Source organism: Cavia porcellus, unplaced genomic scaffold, assembly GCF_034190915.1.
Source record: "Cavia porcellus strain 051 isolate PalLab524CR breed Dunkin Hartley unplaced genomic scaffold, mCavPor4.1 scaffold_21, whole genome shotgun sequence".
Lineage (NCBI taxonomy): Eukaryota > Metazoa > Chordata > Mammalia > Rodentia > Caviidae > Cavia > Cavia porcellus.
Window position 1 is genome coordinate 29,495,425 of NW_026947504.1, and position 27,358 is coordinate 29,522,782.

At 47.2% G+C, this 27,358-nt stretch overlaps 1 protein-coding gene, 1 long non-coding RNA gene and 1 other non-coding gene across 6 annotated transcripts in view; 2 read left to right on the plus strand and 1 right to left on the minus strand.

Moving 5' to 3' along the window:
- The first annotated feature begins 453 nt into the window (after positions 1-453).
- Positions 454-15,813, plus strand: LOC134471954 (uncharacterized). The gene is made up of 3 exons (XR_010041718.1): positions 454-969; positions 2,051-2,235; positions 15,374-15,813. It is a non-coding gene; the product is annotated as an uncharacterized LOC134471954 (long non-coding RNA).
- LOC111753767 (U6 spliceosomal RNA) lies at positions 10,237-10,343 on the plus strand. Its single transcript, XR_002788553.1, has one exon. It is a non-coding gene; the product is annotated as a U6 spliceosomal RNA (small nuclear RNA).
- The window catches only part of Lats2 (large tumor suppressor kinase 2), a 66,576-nt gene continuing 53,013 nt past the window's right edge, over positions 13,796-27,358 (minus strand). For 2 of the 4 annotated variants that reach the window (XM_063232493.1, XM_063232494.1), the window contains exons 6-8: positions 26,447-26,635; positions 24,959-25,065; positions 20,362-22,675 (exon numbers count right to left, since the gene is read on the minus strand). In XM_063232493.1, coding sequence (XP_063088563.1) covers positions 22,181-22,675; positions 24,959-25,065; positions 26,447-26,635 — 791 coding nt within the window. In that variant the 3' untranslated portion in view covers positions 20,362-22,180. Of the gene's footprint in view, positions 13,811-15,332; positions 17,444-20,361; positions 22,676-24,958; positions 25,066-26,446; positions 26,636-27,358 lie in introns of those variants that run through there. The other 2 variants (XR_010041717.1, XM_063232495.1) reach the window with 2 other exon arrangements.

The window sequence follows — 27,358 nt, forward strand, 5'->3', positions numbered from 1 at the left end:
TTCTCTGTGGCATCAACTAGTTGGGGTCTGTCCCATGTACCCACAAGTGCATCGCCCACCTGTGTAAAGGGGAAAAGAGGGGTCTCCTCCAGGATTCCCTTCCTTTTTGGCTGGGCTTCTTTCAGCTGTTGGCCATTGATATTCCCTGACTGGTTCACCAAATGATACCACAGGGTGGACCTGACACAAATTCCAGGCTGTGCACAGCAAATAATGAATTGGAAGATCCGTCCAGTGGTAAAAGAAAAAGCAGCTACATTTATTGAAAATAACAAAAAGTTGTAAGCTGGCCACGGTGCTGCACACCTGTAATTCCAGCACTCAGGAGGCTGAGGCAGGAGGTTTGCCTCAATTCTGAGGCCAGCCTGGGCTATATAGTGAGCTCAGGACCAGTCTGAACTATATAGCAGGAGCCTGTCTCAAAAAGAACCTAAAAACAGTTGAGGGCAGATCTGAGCCAAAAGAAACTAAAATTTTCAAACAGAAAAGCAGTGCTGGGAAGACAGGAAAATAAGCACGCTGATAAATCAGGCTTCTGGATTTCAACAGATGTGTAGCCCAGCCTGGGAGCCTCTCATTAGGTCTCTGGGGGAGACTGCCAGGTCTGAGTGGGAGTGCTGAGTCATCTGCAGGGGCTTCCGACACAGGGGCATGCGCCAGTTCATGCTGATTAAGTCACATAATGAGGTGCAGGGAAGGAGGCTCATGTGCGCGTGCTCTGGGGTAGACCTTTAGTGACTCTCTGAAGCTCTGTTGTTTTGTTTTTGAGTTTTCTCAGCTCAGTTGGCCCTGGGCTGTCACTCGAGTACAACTGGGTGGAGCTGAGTGGTTTCCAGCCCCAGCTGTGCCACCTGCGCCTCCCAGGCTGACTGCCCGCAGCTCTACCCTCTCCCCCTGCAGCTCAGCATGGCCTGACTGCCTGTCACCCAGACAGCTCACTCTCACCCACAGGACTGAGGAGACTGCCAGGTCTGTAATCTTATCTGCCTGTCTCCCGCTGAGACTTTTCGCCTCTCTGTGGGTTCTCTGTCTGCTTTCAGCCCTTTCTCTGAACCCTACAGCTGCTGTTAACATTTCCCAGCCCTGCGTAATCTGTATGTTATCAGCAGATGAAGTGGGTTGTGGGTTTGAGTGTCACAGACATTCGTAATTAAGATTGTGCGGCTGGGGGATTTAGCTCAGCATCGTAAGTGCCCGCCTTGCAAGTGTGTGGTTGTGAGTTCAATCCCCGGTACCAAAAAAAAAGATTGCCTGCTCAGCTCATGATTGTAAAGTGAACTGCAGAACACTCAGCAGGATGAGGCCAGCAAAACTAAAGTAGTTTGTGAATTAACTGCTATTCAGTAAATCCTGACACTGGAAAGATGTAAACCTGTATGTTCTGTGTTAATGGCACAACTCCAACGCAACAGCCTGGCAGTTCCTTACAAGGTTAGTCACAGGCTCAGCCTTTAACCCAGCAGTTGCCTGCCTGGGCCTAAGTCCGAGGGAGAGGAAAGGCGTGGGTACAAAAACCTGGCTGTGAATGCTCACAGCAGCGTCTATGTAACAGCTAAAAAATGGACACAACCTGCAGGCCCAGCAACTAATGAATGACCCAGTAAGAGGCATCTCATCCCCGCCCGCAACAGCACCTGCTGCTGGAAAGCAGTGGAGTACCTGAGGGTACTCTGCACGGGGCCACAGGACCTGCGGTAGTGAACCGAACCAGCACCAAGGCCACGTGTGTAGGATTCTACGTACAGGAAAGACTCAGATGAGGTGAACCACACAGATGCGAAGCAGACTGGAGGCAGTCTGTGAAAGGATTTTGCCCCACATGGGACACTGTGGCCCCACCCCTAGGAATTTTCCTGTGGGACGAAATGAATACCGATGGGCTACCTGTGCATCACTAATGCCCCTCAGGCTCCACCCTAAACCTAAGCTACATGCATGCCCCCACTCCACGTGTCCGACGGAGAGAATGCCAGCTCCCAAAGGGTCAGGGGGTCTCTCCCCACATTCTTAAAATAAAGGTCTCTTTTATTTCATACTTCTTATCTTTCAGCTGCACCAAAATCCTATCAGATGGTTCCCTGACCTGGAACGGCAGATGGGAGACTGCTGGTGAGTCCCCTGCCGTTCAGGACCGGACTGCGTACTGGATTAATTCCTCACTTCTCAACACTCAGGAGCTGCTAAACTTGTCGTTGCTGGTTTGCAAACACCACCAGTCTAATTCATTTACCACAGGTGAGCAACCACAGGAGATTACATGGTGCTGGGCCAGGCCCCATTCCCATTCCCTGGACTCAAGTGGCGCTCTCATGTCCTTAGACAGCCTTAAGGCAGAGCTTTTAAGCTCTAGAGTCCTTTTAGAGCCCTAGGCAGAGCCTTTAACTACAGGCAAAGCCTTTAAGCTCTCTTGGCAGAGCCGTTATGGTAATCCACGGGAACTCCACTCATGCCTCTGATGACGACCGAGAAACATGAGTTTTGAAACTAATTTTTCCGATTACCATTCGGTCTAAAAGGTTAAAAAAGGTGATGACCTGACCTGGTTAGGCCATGGTCTGTTGCCTCACCTGACTGTGACTCCGTGGGCCAGGCCACACCAGATTTTATCTTGAGGACCACTTCCTGTCCCCCCCAAAATCATACCTTATAGCTTATCACACTGATGACAAGTTTACAAAAACTATCTTTGGGTCTTTGTTTTGACAATGTGTCCTTTTCCTCTGCTCCTCCAGGATCCCACCCCCTCCCCACACTTAGGACAACCTTTCAAAGCTTTCTCAGTGTCCTCCTTTCCTCCTTGCCTCCCCTCCCCCTACCACGTGCCACCTTTTTTGTGCCCAATATTGGGAAAAATAGGGGCAAACTGATCTGGGCCCTCTTGCCCCATGTGACCCAGCTCCGCCCCCCTGCACACCACGCCCCACATGCCCTGCATGCCCCGCCCACTCTGCATACACTGCCCCCACCCTGAATGCTCCACCTGCCACACCCCGCCCACCCTGCAGGCCCCGCCCACTCTACTCTGCATGTACTGCCCCTCCACCCTGGGTGCTCCGCCCACCCTCCATGTTCTGCCCCGCCATGTGCCATGGGTGCTCCTGGCGCTGGTGAGCAGTCCCAGCCGCCCCTCCCCTCTCTGCCCAGTGCAAGCACCGCTCTGAGCTTAAACACAAACCAGGGGTGGCAGCTCAGTGGCTTGGACAATGAGACAATGGGATGCTATGGGAAAAAAAGGGGCCAATTCTTATTTCAAGGGAACTCTTAATTTATTTACAAAAGGGTTCACATCAGCCTTTTTTTACATTCTCAAACCATTTAATCAAGGTTTATTTGGGTTATAGATAAAAAAATGCCTCCACCTAGTTTGCCAGCTGGTTAAAATGTTGCTAAAACTAGTTAAATAAACCATGATAAAAAGACTTTATCAATAGATAAGACTTTAACTGATAAATGGGGAAGTGGCCACCTGGTAATTTTACCAGCCTTGTCAATTAAAGCCTTCAATAATCTCCATAACCTTATGTGAGATACATCAACTAAAGTTCATGTGACTAAGACAATTCATTGTTGCTGATCTGATGGTGTATTCATGCTTTCAAATATAAAATTGGGATCATTTCTGCTGACTTTTTCTTGCGGTCCAGCCATGACAAATGTTTTCTTTCAGATCCAGACATATGCTTAGAGATGTTTCACAAATATCTTTGGCGTTCAAATGTTAAAATGCTCATGGTTGCTAGCCATTTACTGTTCTATGTTAAGCTTACTGCCTATGTTGTACTGTACTTCTAGCTGTTTAACAACTAAAATTAAGAGGTAATTATAAATTCCTTTTGCTGGAAACCACTAGATCTTTTCCAGAAAAAAGGTTATATGATGCAAAACAACACTGAAGCAGAGGCCAGGCTTGAGCCTTTTCCCGCCTGTCCACCTTCCCTGGCTCCGCCCTCTACCGAGCCATAATTAACTATATTCAACTGACGTTAAATGACACTGTAGCTGATTTCTCTCCTAAATAAAGAGGTAAAATTAAACAGGCCATTTTCCAAAAATCAGATGGCATTAGACATTTTAACAGCATAGAGATACTTACATAAAGTTATAAATACCCTGTTGATTGTATTATTTGACTCCTGCATACTTACTTAATTCTACAGATACCTTCTACTGCAGACCAGATCCCAAGACAACAGGATAAACTTGGCCCTCAAACCCCACAGAGAGACCTTCTTAATATGGCTTTTCATGTTTTCAACAACAGAGATAAAAAAAAAATATCTTTTAGCAGTGACACTTGGAGTTCTGAGACAGGTAAAACAACACAAGGTGCTGTCTGAGGTCCCGCCCCCCTGCCCTGGACCATGCCTCCAATGCAGCAGAAGGACATTTGGCAAGAGAGTGTCCTATCCTGGCATTCCTTTGAGACCTTAACCCTGGCCTACTGGACTGTCCTAGCCACCAGAGAGTGGGTAAGCCATCCTAACTTCTAGCCCTCACAGGAAATGCCAACACTGCCATACTCATCACTGACAGAAACTTGCTGCTGAAGACTGATAGGGCTCAGGGCCTACAGTCCCCATTAAGGTGTCCTTCTCAGAGTCCCAAGTCCCACTAGAGGTCTCAAGTAAGACATTCTCTATACTTGTGGACATAGAGGCCATGTATGGGGTTCTTCCTGAGCTTTCGGGCCACTATATTAAGTCCTCAGTCTCTATAGGGGGTATTGATGGCCAACCTATGCAGCCTTTACAAACAGGGCCTATTTCGTGCAGATTCCAGATTGCTTCTTCTCTGGTCGATCCTTCAATTTTTCCTTGTGTACCCCAGTACCCCATGGCTTCCAAACATTTACAGGGACTTAAACCTATAATTAGTGCCTTTTAGACAATGGTTTTCTTAAACCTACCTATTCACCCTATAATACTTATATTTTCCTGGTACTCAAGCCTGATGAGTCCTATCCTCTAGTACAAGACCTTAAGATACTCAATAGTGCTGTTGTTACCCCAGTCCACCCAGTGGTGCCAAACCCTTATACCATGCTTTCTCATATCTTTCCTTCCACCACTCACTTTACAGTCCTAAATCTTAAAAATGCTTTTTATTTCTTTGTGTTTGTGCAGACTGACCCAGACACTCTAAAATCTCAACAGCTTACACCTATTATCTCTAGTAAAACCTCTCCTCAGGGATATATACCAACCCGTTCCTTTCTTATTCACCAATTTCTCAAAAACAACCCTGGTCAAGACTGACAGATAAATTTTATCTTCTCATCTTTGTTTATACTTTTTCAGGATACATAAAAGTCTTTCCCACGACCAGGGAGACTGCTGATATACTTACTAAAGTCCTGTTACAGCAAATCATCCCAAAGACTACAACCAAATTAAATACCTGGTCTTCTTAGCAACCTCAACAGTGGTCAGAGTTGCTAGACTGCCATCCTGGTTTCACATCACTCAGGCTAAGTGGTGCCCTCCCAGCCCTAGATCTAACCATCCTTTTGCCCACTCATCTCTACCTTACCAAGGCCTCACAGCCACAACTCTCAGGCTGTCATGTTTTGTTATCCAATTTGATTCCTGATTTCTTATCCTTTTTACAGCAAGACTCTCAACAGTATTTCCTAAAGGCTCCCACATCATGCATACCAGAGACAAGTCTTACCTACCTACCCTCTTAACTTTTACCCTTTCAGATGAAAAAATAATCACCTCTCATAACCCCACACTTATTTTTCAGAATTCTACCTCACTATGGCAATTATTCTATCTCAACATGGTCCTGATAAAATGACATACCCAAATCAAAGGCACCTTTCTTCCTGTCTCACCTGGGTCTTTAAATATGACAGTGCCATGCCTCCTCATAGCACCTTGTCTCTTTGTTTTGCCAGTCTAACATACAGGCATTCACCAGTGATAAAGTTGTCCTGGTTAAAACACCTGGCACCAGCTTCTACATGGGCATCAACTGTCATCCCATTGACACTCCTAAACCCCAGTACAGTGCCCCCTTTCAGCAGGAAGCAGTAAAAAAAATCTTCCCCCTTTTTCCTAATAATCAGAAGATGGGAATGAAAGGATTTTGCCCCAAATGGGATACGGTAGCCGGGGGGAGGCTGGGAGGTGGAACCAAGGGGCTCTATCTTGAGGTAACCTTTCTCACCCCTAGGCAATTCACCTGTGGTGCAAAATGAATACCAATGGGCTACCTGTGCATCACTAATGCCTCTTAGACACCATCCCAAACCTAAGCTACATGTATGCCCCCACACCACGGTTTGGTGGAGAGAATGCCAGACCCCAGAGGGTCAGGGGTCTCTCCCTATATTCTTAAAATAAAGGTCTCTTTTATTTCATACTTCTTTTTTTTTTTGTCTTTTTCTTTTTATCTGTACCAGGGATCAAACTCACAACCACACACTTGCAAGGGAGGTGCTTATGCCGCTGAGCTAAATCCCCAGCCCCACTTCTTATTTTTTTAGCCGTGCCAAAAATCCTATCAGATGGTTCCCTTCCGCACCAAAAATTCTATCAGTTTGAATGGCAGTGAGGCAGATGGGAGGACTGCAGAGTGATTTTTAAAGGAAACTGGGCTTCTTGTGGGTGATTAAAAGTGTTCTAGCCTGGCAAGGTGGCACACACCTGGATTCCCAGAGCTCTCAGAGGCTGAGGTGGGAAGATTACAAGTGTGAGCCTAGTGTAAAGAACTTACCAATATGGGGAGATTTTTCTTAAAAAAGGGGTAGGGATGTAACTCAATGTGATGAACCCTGGATTAAATCCATGGTTCTCAAAAAAAGTTTTAAAATTATGATGTTGCAGGCAGTCGAGTTAGTTAAAAATATTATACGCAGTGAGACAGGGCTAGGTCCTTAGTGGGGCCAGTGCAGATACCTGGCAACTGTGGGGGAGACAGACACCCCCTGCTGTGGGCCAGGCCTCAAGACAAAGGATCTACATCCTGGGGACTGATAGTCTAATTCTCTATCACCTGGAGCCACTATGCCATCCCCTAGGGATGGAAAGGTCACAACTCCAAGAATGCCCACTTCCTACTGACTTGCTTTCCCATTTGTCCCTAATATAATCAATTTTACCTGAACTGTGGGTCTTACTGGCTAACTATAGTTATGTTCCACCTCATGCCCATTTGCCTTGTGAATTTCCAGTATCTCCGCCACCCAAACGCATGGTTTTATTCTATAGAAGTCCCTGGAAAAGACAGAGTCCTTGGTGACCTGCCTAGGACCTCTTCTGTCTCTCTTCAGACAGAAGCTTTCTTTCTCTCAATAAATATATTCTGCTCTTCACCTCTATAGTTCCTAAAATTCATTCTTTGATTTTAGAGAACACGTGCTCATACCAGACATAGGTCAGGAGTTTCCTTCCCCTAGATCAATAATTGAGCAACTCTGTAAACATACTAAAAACCTCAGAGTTGTATATTTTAAATTTTGAATATTATCCTGTCTCAAAAAAAAGGACAAATATTGAAGACATAAAACAAGAACAAACTAGGAATTAAGAATGAGTTTTTGAGAATTAAGGAGAAGATCTAGCCAAAAATTCAAGATAAACCTTAAAAGTTTAGTATAAGGTGCTGGGGATTTAGCTCAGTGGCATAAGCGCCTTCCTTGCAAGTGTGCGGTCGTGAGTTCAATCCCTGGTACCGATAAAAACGAAAAAGACAAAAAAAAAAAAAAAGAAAATAAGTTCAGTATAAAATCCTAAAGATAAAGTTAATGAAGCTTCTAGAAAATGGTAGAAGAGACGCAAAGGATAAGGTATTGTGATACTTCAAAATATATATTTGATCTGCATCCTCATTTCCTGGTGAAACCAGTAAACCCTGGGAATCCTAAAAGAGGTATCTTTTGTACTCACAGGAAAGACCAAGACGAGGGTTGATGCTGTAGTCAGGGGTTGTGAGGAGAACAAGTACAATCAGGACACAGAGTTTATAATATTATTGTATGATGGTCACCCAGAGTGAAACACAAGAAAGTGCAGGAAATCTGCCCAAAACACTAGGAAGATCTGGAGCCCATGACAGTGCCTCCCACGAGTCCAGCTGGAGGTCATGAGAAGGGCTCACACCAGTCTGTTTTACAGATCTGTGCTGGGAAGGCTCAAAGGTCAGCGGTGGAAACCGGAAAGTCTATGTCAGCAGGTGAAGGAGCTGTGCTGGTAGGTTGAGGGTTCTACGCTGGAGCAGAGAAGTCATGCTCCTAATAAAGACCAGGGCTGTCCTGAAAAGCATCACAGCCATCCTCAGCGACATGGAGGTCCCGAGCTCCTCCGATGATAAGAACAGTTAAGTACATACCAGAAAGCCAGTGTGACAAGTTTCTCCTGGAGATTAAACAGCACACATTTTCCCCTCAGGAGCTAGGAAGGGATGCTCAGTGCAAGAACCAGAGCTCCCCCAAAGTGAACCACAGCCACTCTCACCAACAAGGTCCTGAGTGCCTCTGATGACAATGGTCAAACTCACACTGGGGAAGCAAGTCGTGACAAGCTCCTCCAGGATAACTAACGGCTCGAACTGCGACACTTAGAGAACCCACAACATGGGTCTCCTCTCTGTGTGTCTTCTTATGCTGGCGGCTTTCCTCAGGTGGGCCATCTACAATCAGCACCACGCTGATTTAACCCAGCTGGTGTTAAATTGACCACCAGTTTTTAATCTGTAATGGTAGTGGTTTGGGACTTTCAGGTCTGGCCTGCAAACCTCTGGGGAGAAGGAGAGGCCGAAGGGTAACTGCTCACCCACAGCCAGGAGGAACCTTAACCCTCCACAGGAACCCTAAAGGGCGAGAACCCCACCCCATGGCGGCACACGTGGAGGTGTGGGGAAGGCTGTGCTCCGGGAGAGGGTTCAGAAGCTCCCGTTCCTTCCCTGGCACTTTTCCCTGTGCCCCTGTTCATCTGCATTCTTTATGATGAACCCCTACACATTTCTTTGCATTCTGTGAATTGCTTAAGCAAGACACAAGGAAGGAACTCCAATTTAACGCCAGTTGGTTGAAAACTCTGGTGAAACAATGCAGGGCCTATGCCTGGCTTCTGATGTGGGGCATAGCTGGGGAGTGATCCTCCCTCAACTTCTAGGATCTGATGCTATTTCCAGGTTGCAGGTGTCAGATCAAATCGGGTTAGAAGACACTCAGCTGGCAGGCATGGCTGAGTGAGACTGCTTGCCGTATGGGAAGCCCCATGCCTCTGAGGTCCCCTGTGTTGACTGTTGTGTATAAATGCTGGGAAAAGCAGAGTTGGTTACACACACACACACACACACACACACACACACACACACACACAGAGATACGCATCTAAGACTGAGAAGGGCCAGTGGAGGAGAGCCTGCCTCCAGCCCATGGGAATTAAGGATAGAAGGAAGAAATCAAAGAATGAATGCAGAGTGTTTCTACAACCTGAGGGCACACGCCTCTGGGCTGGAGGTTCTGAATGTCCAGAACAATAAACGAAACAGTCTACAGCAAGGAGCCTTGTGAAATACACACAACGGAGCCTACATGTAGGACAGGCCCAAAGACTGGAATGAACACAAATCCCCAACCTAGAACTTTATGCCTCCTCCTATTTTCAGTCAAGTAGAAATAGACATTTTCATAAAAGTGGGAACTCAACATTTTTCTAGGCATAGATTATGAGAAAGGAAGACGCAGCATTTGGCAAAAACAGGATCCAAAACAGGAAAGAGACAAAGCAAGGTCCTGAGATGACAGCTGGTCATCAGCTTCTGAATGTAGCTGGTCCAGACTGCAGGAGGAGGAGGAGGAAGAGGAGGAAGAGGGAGGGGGGGGGGAGGAAGGGTTTGTGCTCCAGGAAAACAGCCTGTTCTCAGACAGATCCATCATAGAATCTGGAAAGGAAAAACCAAACCAAACCAAACTTAGAGGCTTAAAGAAAACAAAGCAAATTCCCTGCATGAAAGAGACACAAAAAAAAAAAAAAAAAAAAAAAAGAAAGAAAAAAGAAAAGAAAACAAAGCAAATGAAAGAAGTAAGGCAACAGATCCAAGAGGAAGAAATGTTTGTATCAGAAAGGAAACATCACAGTATGTTATGTGGTCACAGACTTTCTACCATGGTCTTAGCAATATTTTTTCCCTTTTCTCTCTTAAAAATTTTTTTTGTCCATCAGATTTCATTGGTACATTTTAGATGTACATAATGATCCCATTCAGCATAAAGAATCTGGGGAGGTGCTCGCTTCGGCAGCACATATACTAAAATTGGAACAATACAGAGAAGATTAGCATGGCCCCTGCGCAAGGATGACACGCAAATTCGTGAAGTGTTCCATATTTTTATTTAAGTGTATAAGATAGAAAATGATATCACAGAGTTTTATTGGATCATTGAACAGAACTGTTTGCAGTATCATTGTTGGAATGTCCACTCTACAAGCTTTAATTTTGTGACTTGAACAATTATTTCTAAGATGGCAATATGTAATCCATTAACTAGTGATTTCCTACTGCGCATTTTTTTCTTCTGTAAATCTGTATAACTTGTACCCCTTCACTGTTTTTTTTTCTTCTCTTCTCTTCTTCTTTTTCTTCTCTTTAAATAAAAAATTTAAAAAAAAAAAAAAAAGAATCTGGGGAGGTGATCCCTGCCTGGAAACCAGTGCCACGCACGGCTGCTGCCATAGTGGGGCCAGCCAGACCCCAGCCTCTCCGGGTGAGGCAGCACCATCGGAGGAGGACGGTGGAGAGAGAACCCGGCCTCACCAGGAAGAGTCTCCCCCTGGAAACCATGTCAGTTTCATTGTTTGGTTAGGGTTTATCCTTTTTTGTTTTGTTTATGTTAAACCTGATGGCATGTTAAAAAAAAAAAAAAAACCTGATGGCATGAGCAGCTATTTAAAAGATAGCAAAACATTATGGTAGCAATTTTGGATTTACTAGTGGCTTGTTTTGAAGTCCTTTATTGCATTCATTGTTTTGTTTTTATTGTTTCTATTCTGTTCTGTTCAATTTTTATTATGTCCAAAAGTATCTGCAGCTATTTTGAAGACAACAAAAGGCTTTATGGTAACTATTGTTGATTTTGTAAGGTTTTGAAGTCCTGTATTACTTACACTGGTTAATTTTGATTGGTTTTATTGTTTTATTTTCCTTGGTTTTATTCCTCTTTTCCCCATTCCCCACCCTCTCTTCACTTCCTCGTCCCCTCTCCATTTACAAAAGCTTTGTTTCCATTTTTCCTTTCTTCACTTTTTTCTTTTCCCTGTAATGTTTCTATTGATTTTGCCAAATATTTTGATAAAACTGGATAGTAAAACAGACCTTGAAGTAGGAGATAAGAAAGTGACCACAATATGCTGATGGCATTAATATATAAAACAAGTACAAAGAAGTATCATTATAAAATTGTTTGTGACACAATGGAAATGCCAGAAGAAACAACTTAGATGGTTGTGGAGGGACCAGGAAATAACAAGAGATGACTTTTCTCAGTAGTATAAATTTTTAAAAAATAATCTATAAAATAAATACATTTTAAACAAAAATGAAAGGATATTATCAATCACCTAAAACAGTGGTCTTCAAACTTGTTAGCAAAATGTTTTCCTCCCTCAACATCTTATGTTGACTAAAAGCACAGCCACTCTCACCCACCTGTGGCTGAACCATCTCTTAGAAACCAGCTCTGAGGGTGATGGTGTGAACCTCGGCTCTGACCCAGGTTCCAAGTAACCAAACCTGTACAAGTGTGGGGTTAAATCGAGGCCACTGGTTCCTGGCCCAGGATTTCTTTTCTTACTTGACTCTGCTTCTGGAATTTAAAAGTAGAGGACAGTGACATCAGGGAGAACCAAAGAATAAGACAGTTGTGGAAATCTGCGATCACGCTGGTGTTGGAGGAGGCAGAGTGAAACTGAGCTGGACTTTGACAAGAGTAAGAGAGAACGGGCGCAAAGCCAGGAGCTGGCATGGCCACTACACCAGGAGTGGCACGTAGGGTTATCCCAGGTGCCTGGTGTGACCAGCTGACCAGAGCTGCCCCCACACGGAGGGTTGAGTCTGGGGTCAGCGGAAGGTGTGACTTCATCAGTTGGTGACTGATAGAACTGTGGGGGACCGGTGGCGGCTGAAAAGATAAGAAGTATGAAATATAAAAGACTTTTATTTTGAGAATGTGGGGAGAGACACCCCTGATCCCCTGGGGCATGGCATCTCCCCCCGGGGTCGGTGATCTCTCCGTGGAACACGTGGAGTGCAGGCATACATGTAGCTTAGGTTGGGGGTGGTATGTGAGGGGGCATTAGGGATGCACAGGTAACCCATTGGTACTCTTTTGGCGCCATAGGTAAATTCCTAGGGGTGGGGGAGATGGAGCGCCTTGGTTCCACCTGAAGCTTTACCAGCTACAATGTCTTGCCTGGGCCAAAACTCTTTCATATCCCGTCTTATGATTATTATTATGAAAAGGGGCAAAGATTTCTTTCTTTACTGCTTCCTGCTGGCAGGGGGCATTGTACTGGGTTCTAGGGGAGTCAACGGGATGGCGGTTGATGTGCAGGTAGAAGCTGGTGCCAGGTGTTTTAGCCAAGACAACTTCACTGGTGAATGCACATATGTTAGACTGGAAAAACAAAGAGACAAGATGTTTTGAGTAGGCATGGCACTGTCATATTTAAGGACCCAGGGGAGGTAAAAGGGAAAGTGCCTTTGATTTAGACATGTCATTATATCAGGACCATGTTGAGGTAGAAACATTTCCACAGTAAGGCAGAATTCTGAAAAATAAATGTGGGGTTAGGAGGAGTAAAGTTATGAGAGGTGATTACTCCCCCATCTGAAAGGGTAGAAGTCAAAAGGGTAAGGCTTGTCTCTGGTATGTATGAAGTAGGAGTCTTAAGGAAATACTGCTGAGAGTCCTGTTGTAAAAAGAATGAGAAATTAGAAACCAAATTGGATAACACAACATGACAGCCTGAGAGTTGTGGCTTTAGGGCCTTCGTAAGGCAGAGATGAGTAGGCAACAGAATGGTTAGATCTAAGCCTGGAAGAGTACCACTTAGCCTGAGTGATGTGAAACCAGGATGGCAGTCTAGCAACTTTGATCACTGCTGAGGTTGCCAAGAATATCAAGTATGGGTTGCTGTAACCTGGTTGTAGTCCTTGGAATGATTTGCTGTAACAGCACTTTAGCAAGTATATCAGCAGTCTCCCTGGTTGTGTGAAAGGCTTTTATGTATCCTGAAAAAATATAAACAAAAGTGAGAAGGCAAAATTTATCTGTCAGTCTTGACCAGGGTTGTCTGAGAAACTGGTGAATAAGAAAGGAAGAGGGTGGTTTATCTCACTGAGGAGAGGTTTACTAGCAATAACAGGTGTAAGCTGTTGAGACCTCAGTGTCTGGGTCAGCCTGTATAAACACAAGGAAATAAAAAGCATTTTTAAGATTTAGGACTGTAGAGTGAGTGGTGGAGGGAAGATTTGGCACCACTGGGTAGATTGGGAAGAAGCAGTCTGGAACCTGCATGAAATAGGCCCTGTTTGTAAATGGCATAGGTTGACCCTCAATACCCCTAGAGGCTGAGGATTTAATATAGCAGCCTGAAAACTCAGAAAGAACTCTACATATGGCCTCTATGTCCACAAATATAGAGGATGTCTTACCTGAGACTTTTAGTGGGACTTGGACTTTGGGACGGACACCCATAAAGTAGGCTGCTGTTGGCCCTGAGCCCCGTCAGTCTTTAGCAGCAAGTTTAAGCAGATCTGTCAGTGATGAATCTGGCAGTGTTGGCATTTCCTGTGAGGGCTAGAAGTTAGGATGGTGTTATGGTTTGATAACTAGTGGTCAACTTAACGCCAGCTGTATTACATCAGCATGCATTGAGAGAAGATGCTCCACCTGAGAAGGGTTGCCAGGATAAATAGGTGGAGAAGAAGAGAGGTGTGGAGAGGGATGGAGGTGTTATGGAGGCACTGTTGGTTCTCCTACAAGTTGCTGTCTGAGCTATTGGTTCTCCTGGAGAAGCTTTGGTCTTCACATCGAGCATTGCTTCCTGGCTCCGGAGGGGAAGATATGTACTGCCTGGTCTCCAGGGTGAACTCCTCACGCTGCTTCCTGGCATGTTCCCGACTGTGCTTGTCGTCGGAGGAGCTCGGGGCCTCCGTGTCGCTGAGGACAGCTGTGGTTCCTTTCAGGACAGCCCCGCTCTTTGTTGTGAGTGTGACTTCTCAGCTCCAGTGTAGAACCCTCATCCCACTAGCACAGCTCCTTCATCCTACTGGCATGGACTTTTTGGCTTCCACCGCTGATCCTTGGGTCTTCCCAGCATGAATCCGTAAAAGAGACTGGCGTGAGTCCTTGTGGGCCCTGGACTTCCAGTTGGACTCATGGAGGCGTTGTCCTGAGCTCTGGGTTTTTATCTGGACTCATTTGGGACATTGCCATGGGGTTTAGACTCTTGACTAAATAATCTATGTCGTTGGTGTTGCGGATAGATTTCCTGCATTCTCCTGTGTTAACTTCTGGTGACCATTATAAAAATATTATAAACTCCATGTCCTGATCTGAATTGTTCTCTGTGTACAACCCGACTGAAACAGATGGCTTACCCACTCTCTGGTGGCTAGGACAGTCCAGTAGCCCTGGGGTAAGGTCTCAAAGAACGCCAGGATGGGGCACTCTCTTGCCCAATGTCATCTGCTGCATTTGAGGCATGGTGCATGGGGGGACCCAGGCAGCTCCACCTTGTGTCAGTTTACCTGTCCCAGAACTCCAAGTGTCACAAGTGTTATTGTTATCTCTGTTGTTGAAAACCTGAAAAGTCATATTAAGTTCTCTATGAGGTTTGCAGGTCAAGTTTTGCCTTTTTGTTTGGGATTTGGACTACAGTAGAAGGTATCTGTAAAATTAAGTAAGTATGCAGGAATTAAATATAATCAACAGGGTATTTATAATTTTATAAATACCTTTATAAGGTATTTATAAAAGGCTTCTCATAAGGAGGACAGGTCCAGAGAATTTTAGGAAGTGACATGTTATTTATGTCATATATATGAGTATCTCTTTATATTATTAAAATGTCTAATGCCATCTATACCTGATTTTTAGAGGATGACCTGTTTAATTAATTTTTACCTTTTTATTTAGAAGAGAAATCAGCTACAGTATTATTTAATATCAGTTGAATATAGTTAATTATGGCTTGATGGAGAAAGGAATTCATAAATACCTCTCAATCTCAGTCCCTAAACAGGAGATCAGTGGCAATACAGTATAATATAGGTGTCGATGTCGCTCCCGGCCGGCAGGAAGGACACACGACAAAGTCTGGCAGTGGACAACCTTTTCTTTTATTTTCTCTCCGTACAGCCTGCCCTGGGATCGCTCCCAGCCGAAGCCTCCTCTGGTCCGCTCCCCGCGGCTCCTTCCGTGCTTCGCTCCGAAGCCTCTACCGGTCCGCTCTCCGTGGCTCCTTCCGGACTTCGCTCCGAAGCCTCTACCGGTCCGCTCTCTGCGGCTCCTTTTGGGCTTCTACTTCCCCCCAGGGGTGGCACCAGTATATATACGGATACAGTGTCCAATCATATTAAAGTAAGCAAGGCAAGCTGATTGGCTAACATATTATTGAGCGGGTTGTTTACGCGGTAAGCAGGAAACTAACGTGCTCGATGGGAGGGGTAATCTAACTCAGGCTTTACTCTTTACCACAGGCCGCATGATCGCTATATGCGGCGGCTCGGCAATGTGGTGGCTCTCAACATATAGGCAGTAAGCTTAACACAGAACACCACTGGTGGTTTATAGCAAAAGGAATTCATAAATACCTCTTAATTTTAGTTGTTAAACAGGAGATTACTGAAGGCTTTAATTGATAAACAAGCCTGGTAAAATTACCACTTTCCTGTTTATCAGCCAAAGTCTTGTCTATTGCTGGCTTATTTAACGTTGATTAAATGGTTTGAGAATGTGAAAAATAGCATCTCTGAGCCGAGCCACCGAGCTCCTGTTTTTCTGTGTTTGTGTTTAAAGTGGCGCTTGCGTTTGGCAGACACGCTTGTTTGGGAGACGTGCAGGGCCTAAGGCAGGATGGACATCTGAGGCTGGGCGGGGCGTGCTCAGGGTGGGGGCGATGCATGCAGAGTGAAGGCGGGTAGCGCACAGGGCGGGCTAGGACTGCCCTCCGGAAACCCGAGCAAGGTGGAGGCGGTGTAAGCTGAGTGTGCTGGTGGTGGCGGTGGCAGCGGCGGCGGCGGTAGCGCATGCTGGGAGGTGGAGCTGGGACGTGGCGTGCTGGGATACTGCATGCTGGGACCCCTGGGGCTGCTTACGGAGCCGTGGAGGACAGCCGGACCACTGCGGAGCCGAGCTGCCACGTGGAGGAACCGCTGGTGGGATGCATGGACCAGGGCATGGCACCAGAGCCAGATCCGCACAGACCCAGAGCACCGCACGAGAGCCAAAACACCGTGTGGTGTTGGGACGGCGGCACGAAAGCCTGAAGCAACAGTATCTCCCAACACTGTCCGGGCTGGAGCGTGCATGAGAGCTCAAAGCAGCCTGCCCATATCTCTCAACACTGTTTGGGCTCGTTTTTCCCATCTTGGTGGGGAATGGGTCAGTGCATGGCGGGACGAGGGAAAGCGGTGAGGAAACAAAGGGACGCTGGTGGGAAAAGGACACACATTCCCAAAACAAAGCCTTAAAGATAGAGAGTTTTGTAAACGTGCCGTCAGTGTGATAAGCCATAGATAGGTATGGGGTTTTTTGGGGGGGGGGACAGGAAGTGGTCCCCAAGATAAAATCTGGTGTGGGGTCTGGCCCACAGAGTTATAGTCAGATGAGGCAATGGACCGTGGTCTACTAAGCGTAAGTCGTCACTTTTTACTTTAGACCGATTGGTATTATATGGTTCCAAAGCTCGTAATAATTGGCCGTCACCAGTATATACAAGTGGATTTCACGTGGGTTTAGTAACAGATCTGCCTGTGAGAATTTAAAAAGCCTCTGAAGGCCGTGAGAGACTCTCAGTGTGGACACAGGCTGGCCCAGGAAGACTCTGCCTTGGGCTATCCGAACCCAAAGGATGTGAGAGTCTCCAGTGTGAACACAGGTTGGCTCAGAAAGACCCTGCCTTGGGCTCTCTAAGGATGTGAGAGTGTCACACAAACCCATGGAAAGGGGGAGAAAACCTGCCTGGGGCCTGGCCCAGCGGCAATCTCCAGGGGTTGCTCACCTGTGGTAAATTGAGTTGGTGGTGTTTGCGAGCCAGCAGTGACAAGTTTACAGCTCCCAAGTGTAGAAGTGAGGAATTAATGCAGGATGTAGTCTGGTTCTGGTCCTGAACAGCAGAGGACTCAAACTGGGAGGGCCCAGGAGTATCTCGTCTGCCGTTCCTGGTCAGGGAACCATACGATAGAACTGTGGGGGGACCAGTGGCAGCTGAAAAGATAAGAAGTATGAAATATAAATGACCTTTATTTTGAGAATGCAGGGAGAGACACCCCCAACCCCCTGGGGCACGGCTTCTCCCTCCCCACCCCCGGTCGGCAATCTCTCATGGAACACGTGGAGTGGGTGCATACATGTAGCTTAGGTTGGGGGTGGTGCCTGAGGGGGCATTAGGGATGCACACGTAGCCCATTGGTACTCTTTTGGCGCCAGGGCCAAATTCCTAGGGGTGGGGGAGATAGAGCCATAGGTAAATTCCTAGGGGTGGGGGAGATGGAGCTCCTTGGTTCTGCCTGAGGCTTTACCAGCTACAGTGTCTTGTCTGGGCCAAAACTGTTTCAGTGACCTCTTGGGGGAGGGTGGGATACCACGTGTCATAATTCTTGTCATGCGGTGTATTTTTAGCACCCAAGGGTGCTAGTTGCTTGTATCATGTTAGTGCACAGATGAAAGCGAAACTGGGGTGCTCTCCTCTCAGACCTGTGCTGGTGCCTCCCCTGAGCAGGACTGCCTGTGGGCCTTGCAGATCCAAACAGACAGGAGCAGCCTGGATTTTGCTAACTGCCCAGCAACAATGGGGTGTCCCCTTCCCACTGGAGCGTGTCTGAGGCCCCATGGAGCGTCAGGACATACTTACTGCTGCTCGATGGTACAGTGGAGAGAGCTGGCCTCCCACCCTGCCAACTTGTGCCTCAGTTTCCCTGACTGCTTCCTCCCAGGCAAGGAAGTGACACGCCTGCCTCTCAATCAAGGCAACGCCAGTGAAAACTAGCTGAAAGACAGGTTCTAGAGTCTCAGAACATAGTGCAAGTGTCTATGGGACTCCATTAGCAGAAATCAGAATGAGCTCAAAACTGGGTAGAAAAATAGCAGATGCCAACGCTTACATGACAAAACTGTTAGAATTACGGAAGATTATTAGTCTACCACCATAACAAGGCTTCAGTGGAGCTGGCATGGTGGTGCACACCTGTAAGTCCAGCACCAGAGCCAGAGGCACATGAGTGTGAGGTCTGCCTGGGCCAAAGAGTGAGTTGTACCCCAACCTGACCTACATCTCCAGCTGGTCTCAAAGAAACAAAACTACAGAGGCTTCAGTGACCAAGTACAAACACTCTAGGAACAAAAGAAAACACAGAAGACTCAGCAAAGTGGTATAAACTATAAAGAACCAGATGGAAATTTTAGAACCAAAAAGTAACAAGGAAAAGCTCATTGGGTGGACTCAAGAGCAAGCAGGAAGGACAGAGGAAAGATTCAGTGAGTTGGAAGATAGATCAATAGAAATTACTCAAGGGAACAAGAGAGAGAATGGAAAATATTAAAAATAGAATTCCTCTGGAGCCGGGTTGCACATCTGTAATCCCAGCACATGCGAGGCTGAGGCAGGAGGATCCTTGCAAGTTTGAAACCAGCCTGGATTCAAAGTGAGTTCAAGGCCAGCTTGAACTGTATAATAAGACCCTGTCTCAAAAAGACAAAAAAACAAATCCTCTGGAAATATAACAAGATTTATTTTGCCTCACTAGAGTGCAGGAAGAGGGAGAGGGAAAGGGGATAAGAGTGCACTGGAAGACAATGGCGTAAAACTTCCCAGGGGCAAAGGAACCTGCTGCCCCGCTGAGTGCTGAGCTGTCTGCACTTTGGTTTAGCAGGAAACACACAGCACACAAGTGTGAAAGGAATCTGAGGAAGGATGGAGGAGTTGTTCCTTCCCTGGTGGGCCTGATCTCATCGGACCAGGACCCAGAGGCCGGGCAGGGCTGCGGCCTTCTGCTTAGAACTAGCCTCCTGCAGCATCAGCACAAACCCTCAAGGGGTCTCTGGATCCGGCACCCAGCTGGGAGCTCAAGCACAACAGTTCATTTAACTGAACTGGGAAGATGGGAAGAGACAATGGAAACCTTTCGGGATTCTGGGAAGCAGGTACTGAGAACCAACACTCAAAGCATAGAACTGGCATCATCACTTGTACTGCTACTTAGATGGGTATTACAGACAAGAGATGCTCGATTTCTTTCAAAATAAATGTCAAGTAAAATTACACTGATATTTATCTTTTTTAAAAAAAATTAAAGACTAAGAAATTGTGTGCTTGGCAGGCCGCAGGCTGTGTGGAGCCCTGGTTTCTGTCCCAGGACTGGCAAACAGCAAAATGTTTATTCGGATGCAGTTGCCAAAACACATTGTCTAGGGAAGAAAATGGATGCGTAACCCCGCCTAAAATGTCCATCATATTCTATTCTTGAAAGAGGCAAAAGGTACACAGTCATTTTCTTGTGGTGTGTACTGCGTAAGATTTTATTTCAGTATGCACCTCTACCACCGCGTGGGCTGTGATGAATGGCATGACCCTTTCCTGTTTCCACCTTTAACCCAGACCACAGCCATTCAAAGGATGGGCACAGAGTAAACCGCCTTCCCTAGTGTCTTCATACCATCGTCCGCTTTTCCTTCTGGAGACCAGGAATGGAGCTCATGGCCTTGCGCTCGTCGTGACCCACTCTTACTCTGACAGTGTCAGAGGCTGAACCCTGGGCGTCCAGCTGGCCTGAGGAAGCCCCCACTACTGCAGCGCACCCTGGCCTCTCCAGCCACCGTTCCAAGCAGGTCTGTGCCCTGTGCTTGTCCTGTTTGCGCCTATGATGACAACGCAGGGGAACTGGCTCCCAGTTATGATTTACTTCACCAGCTACTACGTGGGTTTGCTGCCTGTTTAATCCATTCGACAAACCCAGAGAGGTGCATCTGTCATTAAAGGAGAGAGGCAGTCACCCCGCAGCCAAGGTGCACTCCCGTCTCCCACACCCCGAGCCCTTCCCAACTTCTGGTGACAGTGGCTTTGCAGCAGCTGGAGTCAGGTAATAGCAAGACTCAAATTTCAGTGACACATGACGCTGACCACGGGATCTGGATTCAAAGTTTTAATAATAAATTGTGCCAATAGAAGCTTTAAAAAGGTAATGATATATCAATAAATAATAGTTAAACTGAGTTCCTGAGAAAGAACCTACCACATGAAAGTATGTCAGAGCGCTGTAAATAACATGGCATTACTATAAAATAGCGCAAATACTGTCAGCCACAATCCAAGCACAGCAGACGTCAGAAGATGCCATTCACACAAATGTAAACCAGTACACAGAATGTTCTTAGACACTGATAAACTTGTGTTGTTCCCTAGATACATAGTGATGATGGATACATGATGCTATGAACTTTGAGGAAAATATGTGGAATAATATAATGAAAAATAGGAGGCATCGGATCTTTTAAAGAGCAAAAAAGAACTCAATTTTTACTCAAATATAAATCACTTTAAATAGAAACCATACAAATTTGAAATAAGGAATATTTTGTGTGTTTATCTATATAGTCATATTTACACTTATAAGTCTAGGAAAATATGGCTTGTTTCTATTCCAATGTCACTTTGAAGCATCTTTGCTTTTTACAGTTTTTTTTTTTTTTTTTACAAAAGTTAGAAAAACTTGGTATTGTTTAAACCAATACTTGAAACCAAGCAGAAGAACAATCAGTTTATCTCATTCAGTGTGGCAACCTCTCAGTCGCCTAAGAAAACAGAAGGAAAACAGTTCATATAAACCTTTCAGTGTGGGCAGTTTGTCAGTAAAAAAATTAAGTAGAAGAGTCCTAGCTACTGAATTCTATATACCAGCTACATCAAGAATGAGTGCAGACTGACCAGAGAAATGGACACAGGTACAGGGTGAGCCAGGCATTTTGGCATAGCTGAATTAATCCCTTTTAATGCATAAAGTATGCCGCACGACAGATGTTTACATTTATCCTCAAGCATCCAATCATACCCAAGACACACACAAAGCACTTCTCATTTACATATCTGCGTTTCTCTAACAAAACAGTAAAGGATACAATCACAGCAAAGACATCACTCACACAATACATAGTAAGCACGCTGTCTAGAATACCTCATTTAAAAACACTCGGTAAAAACATATTCACAGGACCTGCTGTGAATGGCAAGATATGGTAATTTTATAATAGAAAACTCCTGCTCATGCAGTACAGCATTCCCACACCAGACGCTGAAACCACGCCCACATCGTTACTCTGCTCACACTTCTGCTATAGTATTATAATACGCAGAACACAAACAAAAAAGCAGCTTTTAACATTATGTCACAATTTTGAAATGTGGGGAGAAAATACAACACAAAACCCATCCTGTGGATAAAGCGGTCTCCATGACATCTCAGCAGAGCATCGTCTCTTTCAAACATTATTGCACAGAGATTCTTATCACATGTTCTTTAGTTCTTGTCTCCTCCTAAATGTGAGTAAGTGCTATGGATAAGATATAAATGTAGAAAATAACAGCAGCATGATTTGTCAAAGTTAATCCCTATAATTTAGTAAGAAAAATGGTTATCAACAAAATAAGTGCTTTCTAAACTGTACTGAAGTTTTAAAAATATGGTTTGAATGTGGTGAAGGCCCCCAAAAGTCGATTCAAAGTCACGCTCACTGTCCCCACCACCCTTCGGCCAGAACCAGAGGAGAGGGTCTGGGCTGCCAGACCTCAGCCCTCTCTTTATAAAGGTTTCTCGCTGGCCTGGGGTTCTCTTGAAGAGCAGGACTTCAGCGAAATGCTCAATGCCCAGCTGAAAACAGGCTGCCCTGGGCTTCCCAGTGGCCAGGGGGAGCAGGCAGCCACGCTGCTGCCCTCCAAGATGCAGCTGTGGGCTACACATACACCGGCTGGCAGCTCTCGGTCTGGTCCACCAGATCCGAGCTTTCTAGATCTGAGCTCTCGGAGTGCGAGGTCTCTGCTCCCGAGGGTTTTGGGCACCGGAAGGGGTAGCCATTGTCATCGAAGAACCTCCGGAAGGTGAACTCATAGAACGCGTGCTCAGGGTGCTTGGTGCTGGGGGAGGTGAGGGTGTCCCAGGCCTTGGTGCTGTCTCCGCTGGCCTCGTTCCAAGGGGTCTCCTCATCCACGGGGTCAAAGTTTGAGGTGTCCATGGGGTGGCTGATGGTGGGTACGTAGGGGGCCGGCTGCTTCCGGATGTCACTGGAGAAGTCGATGGTGCTGAAGAATGGGTGGGCCTTCAGGTCATCGGCCCCGTCCCTCCCCAGGCGGCAGTCCGCAGAGCAGCACAGTTTGGTGATGAGGTCCCTGGCCTCTGGGCTCAGCTTCACCTGGGTGGGAATGTGCAGCGTGCTCTCCCAGTTTATCACCTAGAAGGGCAGACCAAGGGTTAGCATCGCCTGAGACTGGGCCAGGCTGGGTGACTCCTGGATGGCGGGTAGCGAGTCCAGGGCACTGAGCAGCAGCCAGTGAGGGGCTTCTGGCCCAAGAACAGGATGATGAAGCCGGTTGCAGATAAAGGACATTAACTTCTCCTATGAGAAATTCTGCTCGGCCAAAGAGTTTTGTGCTTTCTAGAAAAATGACGTGAGCCAAGTGTGGTGGCTCATGCCTGTAATCCCAGCACTCAGGAGGCTGAGGCAGGAGGACTCTTTTGAGTTCGAGACCAGCCTGGGCCACAAAGTGAGCTCAAGGCCAGCCTGAACTACATAGTGAGACCCTGTGTCAAAAAAACAAAAACCCCACAAAGCGAATGACTTACGGCGCTGGGTTTCTGCCGAGTCACCACAGCACTCAGTACTTATTTCAGTAAGACACACTGAGACACAGCCAGTGGGGCTTCGTAGGGAAAGGCCGCCTCCCCGAGGTGGAGAGTCCAGGTGATGGACCCAGAGCCAGGCCTCTGAGGCTTGACCGAACAAACCGGCCATTTGGATGCTTGCTACACACATCTGTCATGCAGCTGTGTCCACTGTGAAGCAAAAACCAAAGACACAACTGTGTGGTTCACACCTGACACCAGCTGAACTGAGGCCAGCATGACCTGCCACCAGTGAGGGTGCCAAGACACAGGGAGGCAGGCAAGCAGGTGAGTGCTGCCTGGGATGGTGGTTTTAAACCCAGGAGTTTTTTTAGCAGTGCACAAACTGGGAAATACACAGGAAAAAGCAGGGTCAGATCTTTAACTGCTCAGATACGACACCGGACACAGGCCTGAAGTGTGCAGACATGGAAACCACAGGTGCATCGGAAGGACAGCACTGACTGAGTGGGGAGGCGACCGAGGACTGACCCTGGGAAGCAGGAAGTTGAGGAGGAGCTCCTAGTCAGAACACAGAGCTGGGAAAAGGACTTGAATAGTTGATTCTCCAAACTTGCACAAATAGTCATAATTACACGAAAATAACTGATAGGGAAATACAGATGAGAACCACAATGAGGTGCCACCTCATGCCTACTAGAATGGTTTCTATGAAAAGAAAAGAAGGTATGGGGAGGTGAGGGAATCAAGTGCGGGTGGATGTGCACACACTGGACTCTGTGCACTGCTGGTGAGGACGTGAAACAGCCCAACTATTCTGAAGAGCCCGGCAGTTTATCTTCACGTTCAACACGAACAGTGGAATGGTCCAGCTGTTACGTTTCTGAGTATATATCCAAAAGGACTGAAGGCAGGACCAAAACAGGTCCTTGCACACGCTCACAGCAGTATCATTCGTAACAGCCAAGAAGGGGAAACAACGCAGACGTCCACCAGTGCACAAATGGATTTTTAAGAGTGTATGCTGTGAATACTAATGACCACACTACTTCAGCCTTACAGAGGCAGGAGATCCTGAGGCCACAGCACAGAGGGGCCTAAGGACAGGAGGCCGAATGAAACAAAGCAGCCACAGGAAGGGGAGTAATGCATGAGTCCGCTACAGAAGTCCAGTGCAGAGCTGGAAGACAAGTTGGAAGGGGCTGCTGGCAGGTGGGCAGGGCAGAGACCCTGTTGGAAGCAGTAGAGGGCCACGCAGCACTGAATCGCTTCCTTTAAAACAGGCCACAGGTAGGTTTTATGTTATATATACCTTGCCACAGAAAAAGAATTAGAGGCTGGCTCGACAATTCAATTATAATGCAGAAGATGCTAGATTCCAACTATACCCTTCCTAGAGTAAAGCTAAGCTTTAACCTGAGACCTTTTAAAATTGAAGTTATTAACATGGACTCCTTCCTAGCACTGCCCAGCAGTGGGGGGATGTCAGGCTTTAATTCCGTCTTTAACTAACAACACACTTTCAAAAGCCAACAGCTCTCCTTTCTGAAGTGAGATTAGTCAGCACACAATTATTAGCTGACAGACTCTACGACTTCAGATGAGTCAGGAATCCCGAGCATGCACAGACAGCGATGTCACAACCAACGAGCACTGGCCACCTGGTGCCAGGGGACAGAGCCCTGGAGCTCCCCCAGTGGCCCAGGGGGCGCTTGCTCTGTGCTGTGCCCACTGCTTCTCACTGTGTGCAGCTGTCCTCCCTGGAAACAAGCATGGATTGCCATGGTTACATAGAATTTCAGGCAGCCAAACACACCAAACCTTGGGTTCACCTTTGTGGCTTTGTGGGCCAGGGATAGAGCCCTGCAGCTCACATGTGCTCGCCACTTACCTTCAGCTGTGTTTCTGTTGGTGTAGGAGCCAAAAAGGGCGGCTGCCCCACCAGCATCTCGAAAAGAATCACGCCAACACTCCACCAGTCACAGAGCTGGGTATATCCTGAAAGACAGAGCTCGGTCAGTCCAGGGCAGGCAGGGGTCTCTCAGGTGATGTCTGTGCCAGCTGGAGGGTGAAAGACACCTGGAAGGGACTTCCCTGGGTCACCTGCCCTCATGAAGGTTATGGCCACTTGTTTTCTTATTTTCACTCACTACTCTGTGATAAACACAGGATGTTTTCATAGAAACATTCTTTTAATTTCAACAGTACAGCTAAAAAAAAAAAAAAAAAAGTACAGCTATTGTTAGTAACAATACTTGTTACCAACCAGAACTGACCACACAGAAAAATTAAAATAACAGAACCAGAAAAACAGAAATCACTGCATGGACAGTCAGGTGAGGAGGCCCCATGGGGCCTCCTGGGGAGGCGCCTGGAAGACCATGAAGAATCTGGGTGTGGTGGAGGTGGCCACCCTGGCAGACACTGGACACTCATGGGCGCTGGGCAGGATTGTGCGGTTTTCCCCACGTGCCAGTCACACTGGCTTGTTTCAGTATCATCCAATCCTGGGGAACTGGGCTGTGAGCGGTCAGCCCATGGGGTGACTTGATCCATACCTCTGTGCCCTCTTCTTCCTGTAGGCTGGCCCCGAACTGTGGAGGGTAGGGCATACAAGGCCTTTCCTGGGCACCAGGGCAGTATTCTCAGGCTCTCCAGGGAATACAGCCACACACATGGTGCCAAGCAGCTTAGGGACCCACCTGAGATCCCGACAACCAACAGAGAAAACCTCACTGGGACTGGGCCTGGGCCTGGGCCTGGCTGGCTCCAAAGACATCAAACATGCAAGTGATGAGGAGGTGGCCTGTGTCCAGCTACATGGCACAGGGCCAGACCAACAGCCCACTACTGCCATGGTCCACCCAGGGGCCTGGACAATCTTGCTTGTTCTGAACTGCATGTCATATCTGAGACAGAATAAAGTGTCCAACTGGCTGACCCGCTTCCCTGAACACTGCCCACCTTATGCCCACTACTGTCTCACTTCCTTAGAGTCTGGGGAACAGGAGGGGAACTGGAGAACAGTATTTGCACGGTAGACCTGGCCTAACCCAGTGGGAGTTAAGCTGGGGCTGAAGGGGTGTTCCATTTAGGGAGAACAAGCCTAGCTGGCCTTGTGATCCTGGCCTTTCTTCCGTTCCACAACTTGGTAAAAGCCGCCCGGAGGTCTGGGTTGAAGCGGATGCCCCATACATCCGGCCAGAAGAGGGCTGGGTGGATACCGGCATAAAGCCACAGTGTTTCCAGAGCAGCGCGGGACGCTGTTCTCAGGCCCTCGGGGACTACCATGCAGCCCTGTCTCTCAGACACAGAGACTGCGGGAGGACTTAAGATTGTGGAAAGCCAGCACTGCTGCTGGAGTGCATGCGAGGCACACCTTTGCGCAGAAGCACCTCGGGGGCGATGTAATTCGGGGTCCCAACCAGGGAGTGTGCCAGGCACCGCTGGTGCTGCTTCCGGGCTCTCTGCTCCAGGGTCTTCAACCTGTCCCCACAGCGACAGTTAGACACGTCGTCCCAGAGGTCACTGGGCTCCATGCTGTCCTGCCTGATATGGTTCCCTTCGCCTGGGAATTGGGGGTGGTGAGAGAAGACAATAAAACAAAAAGCACGTTTTACTACTCAGCAGTGTAACAGAAAGAAACTCCAACCGGCTGCCAGCATGCAGGACAACTGCTCCCCAGGGCAGCTGCAGCTCCTGGCTCCCACTGCTGTGCAGGGCAGCTGGTGCTGCAGTGCAGCCGGGAGCAGTGACAGCACACTGCGCTCTGCAAGCTGCTGTGGAACCCCACGGACAGATGTGCTGGCCAACCCTGGGGGACGCTGTGCCCAGCCCTTCACAGGACAGGCCCAAGGCTAGCACCTATCCAGCAAGACACATTTTATGGTAAGCGTGGAAAAACTCAGGAGGACTTAAAAATTATGAACAGAAGTGACTTCAGTTCCAGAAAATGCAAGTAACTTAGATTAGAGTTCAGTATATTGGGGGGGGCGGGAACAGGCTGAGCCGTGGTGTTAGCATAGCTGTTCAGGTACCCCAGCCCTATGTAAGACAGGAGCAGCTGTTTCTGATCTTGCCAAATAGCAGAACCACAGAAAAAGGAGTTAAACTATATAAAAGACAGACTCGGGCTATCTTCTAGAGAGGACTCTTTGGGAGGCTGTGAGACTTATTTTTTGAGCCAGAGACCTTGTTGCCCAGGCTACCGCTAAACTTCTGGGCTCAAACTGTCAGTCTCCCTAGCAGACCACTACACTCAGATTTGACACTTTCACTTTTTATAGACTGT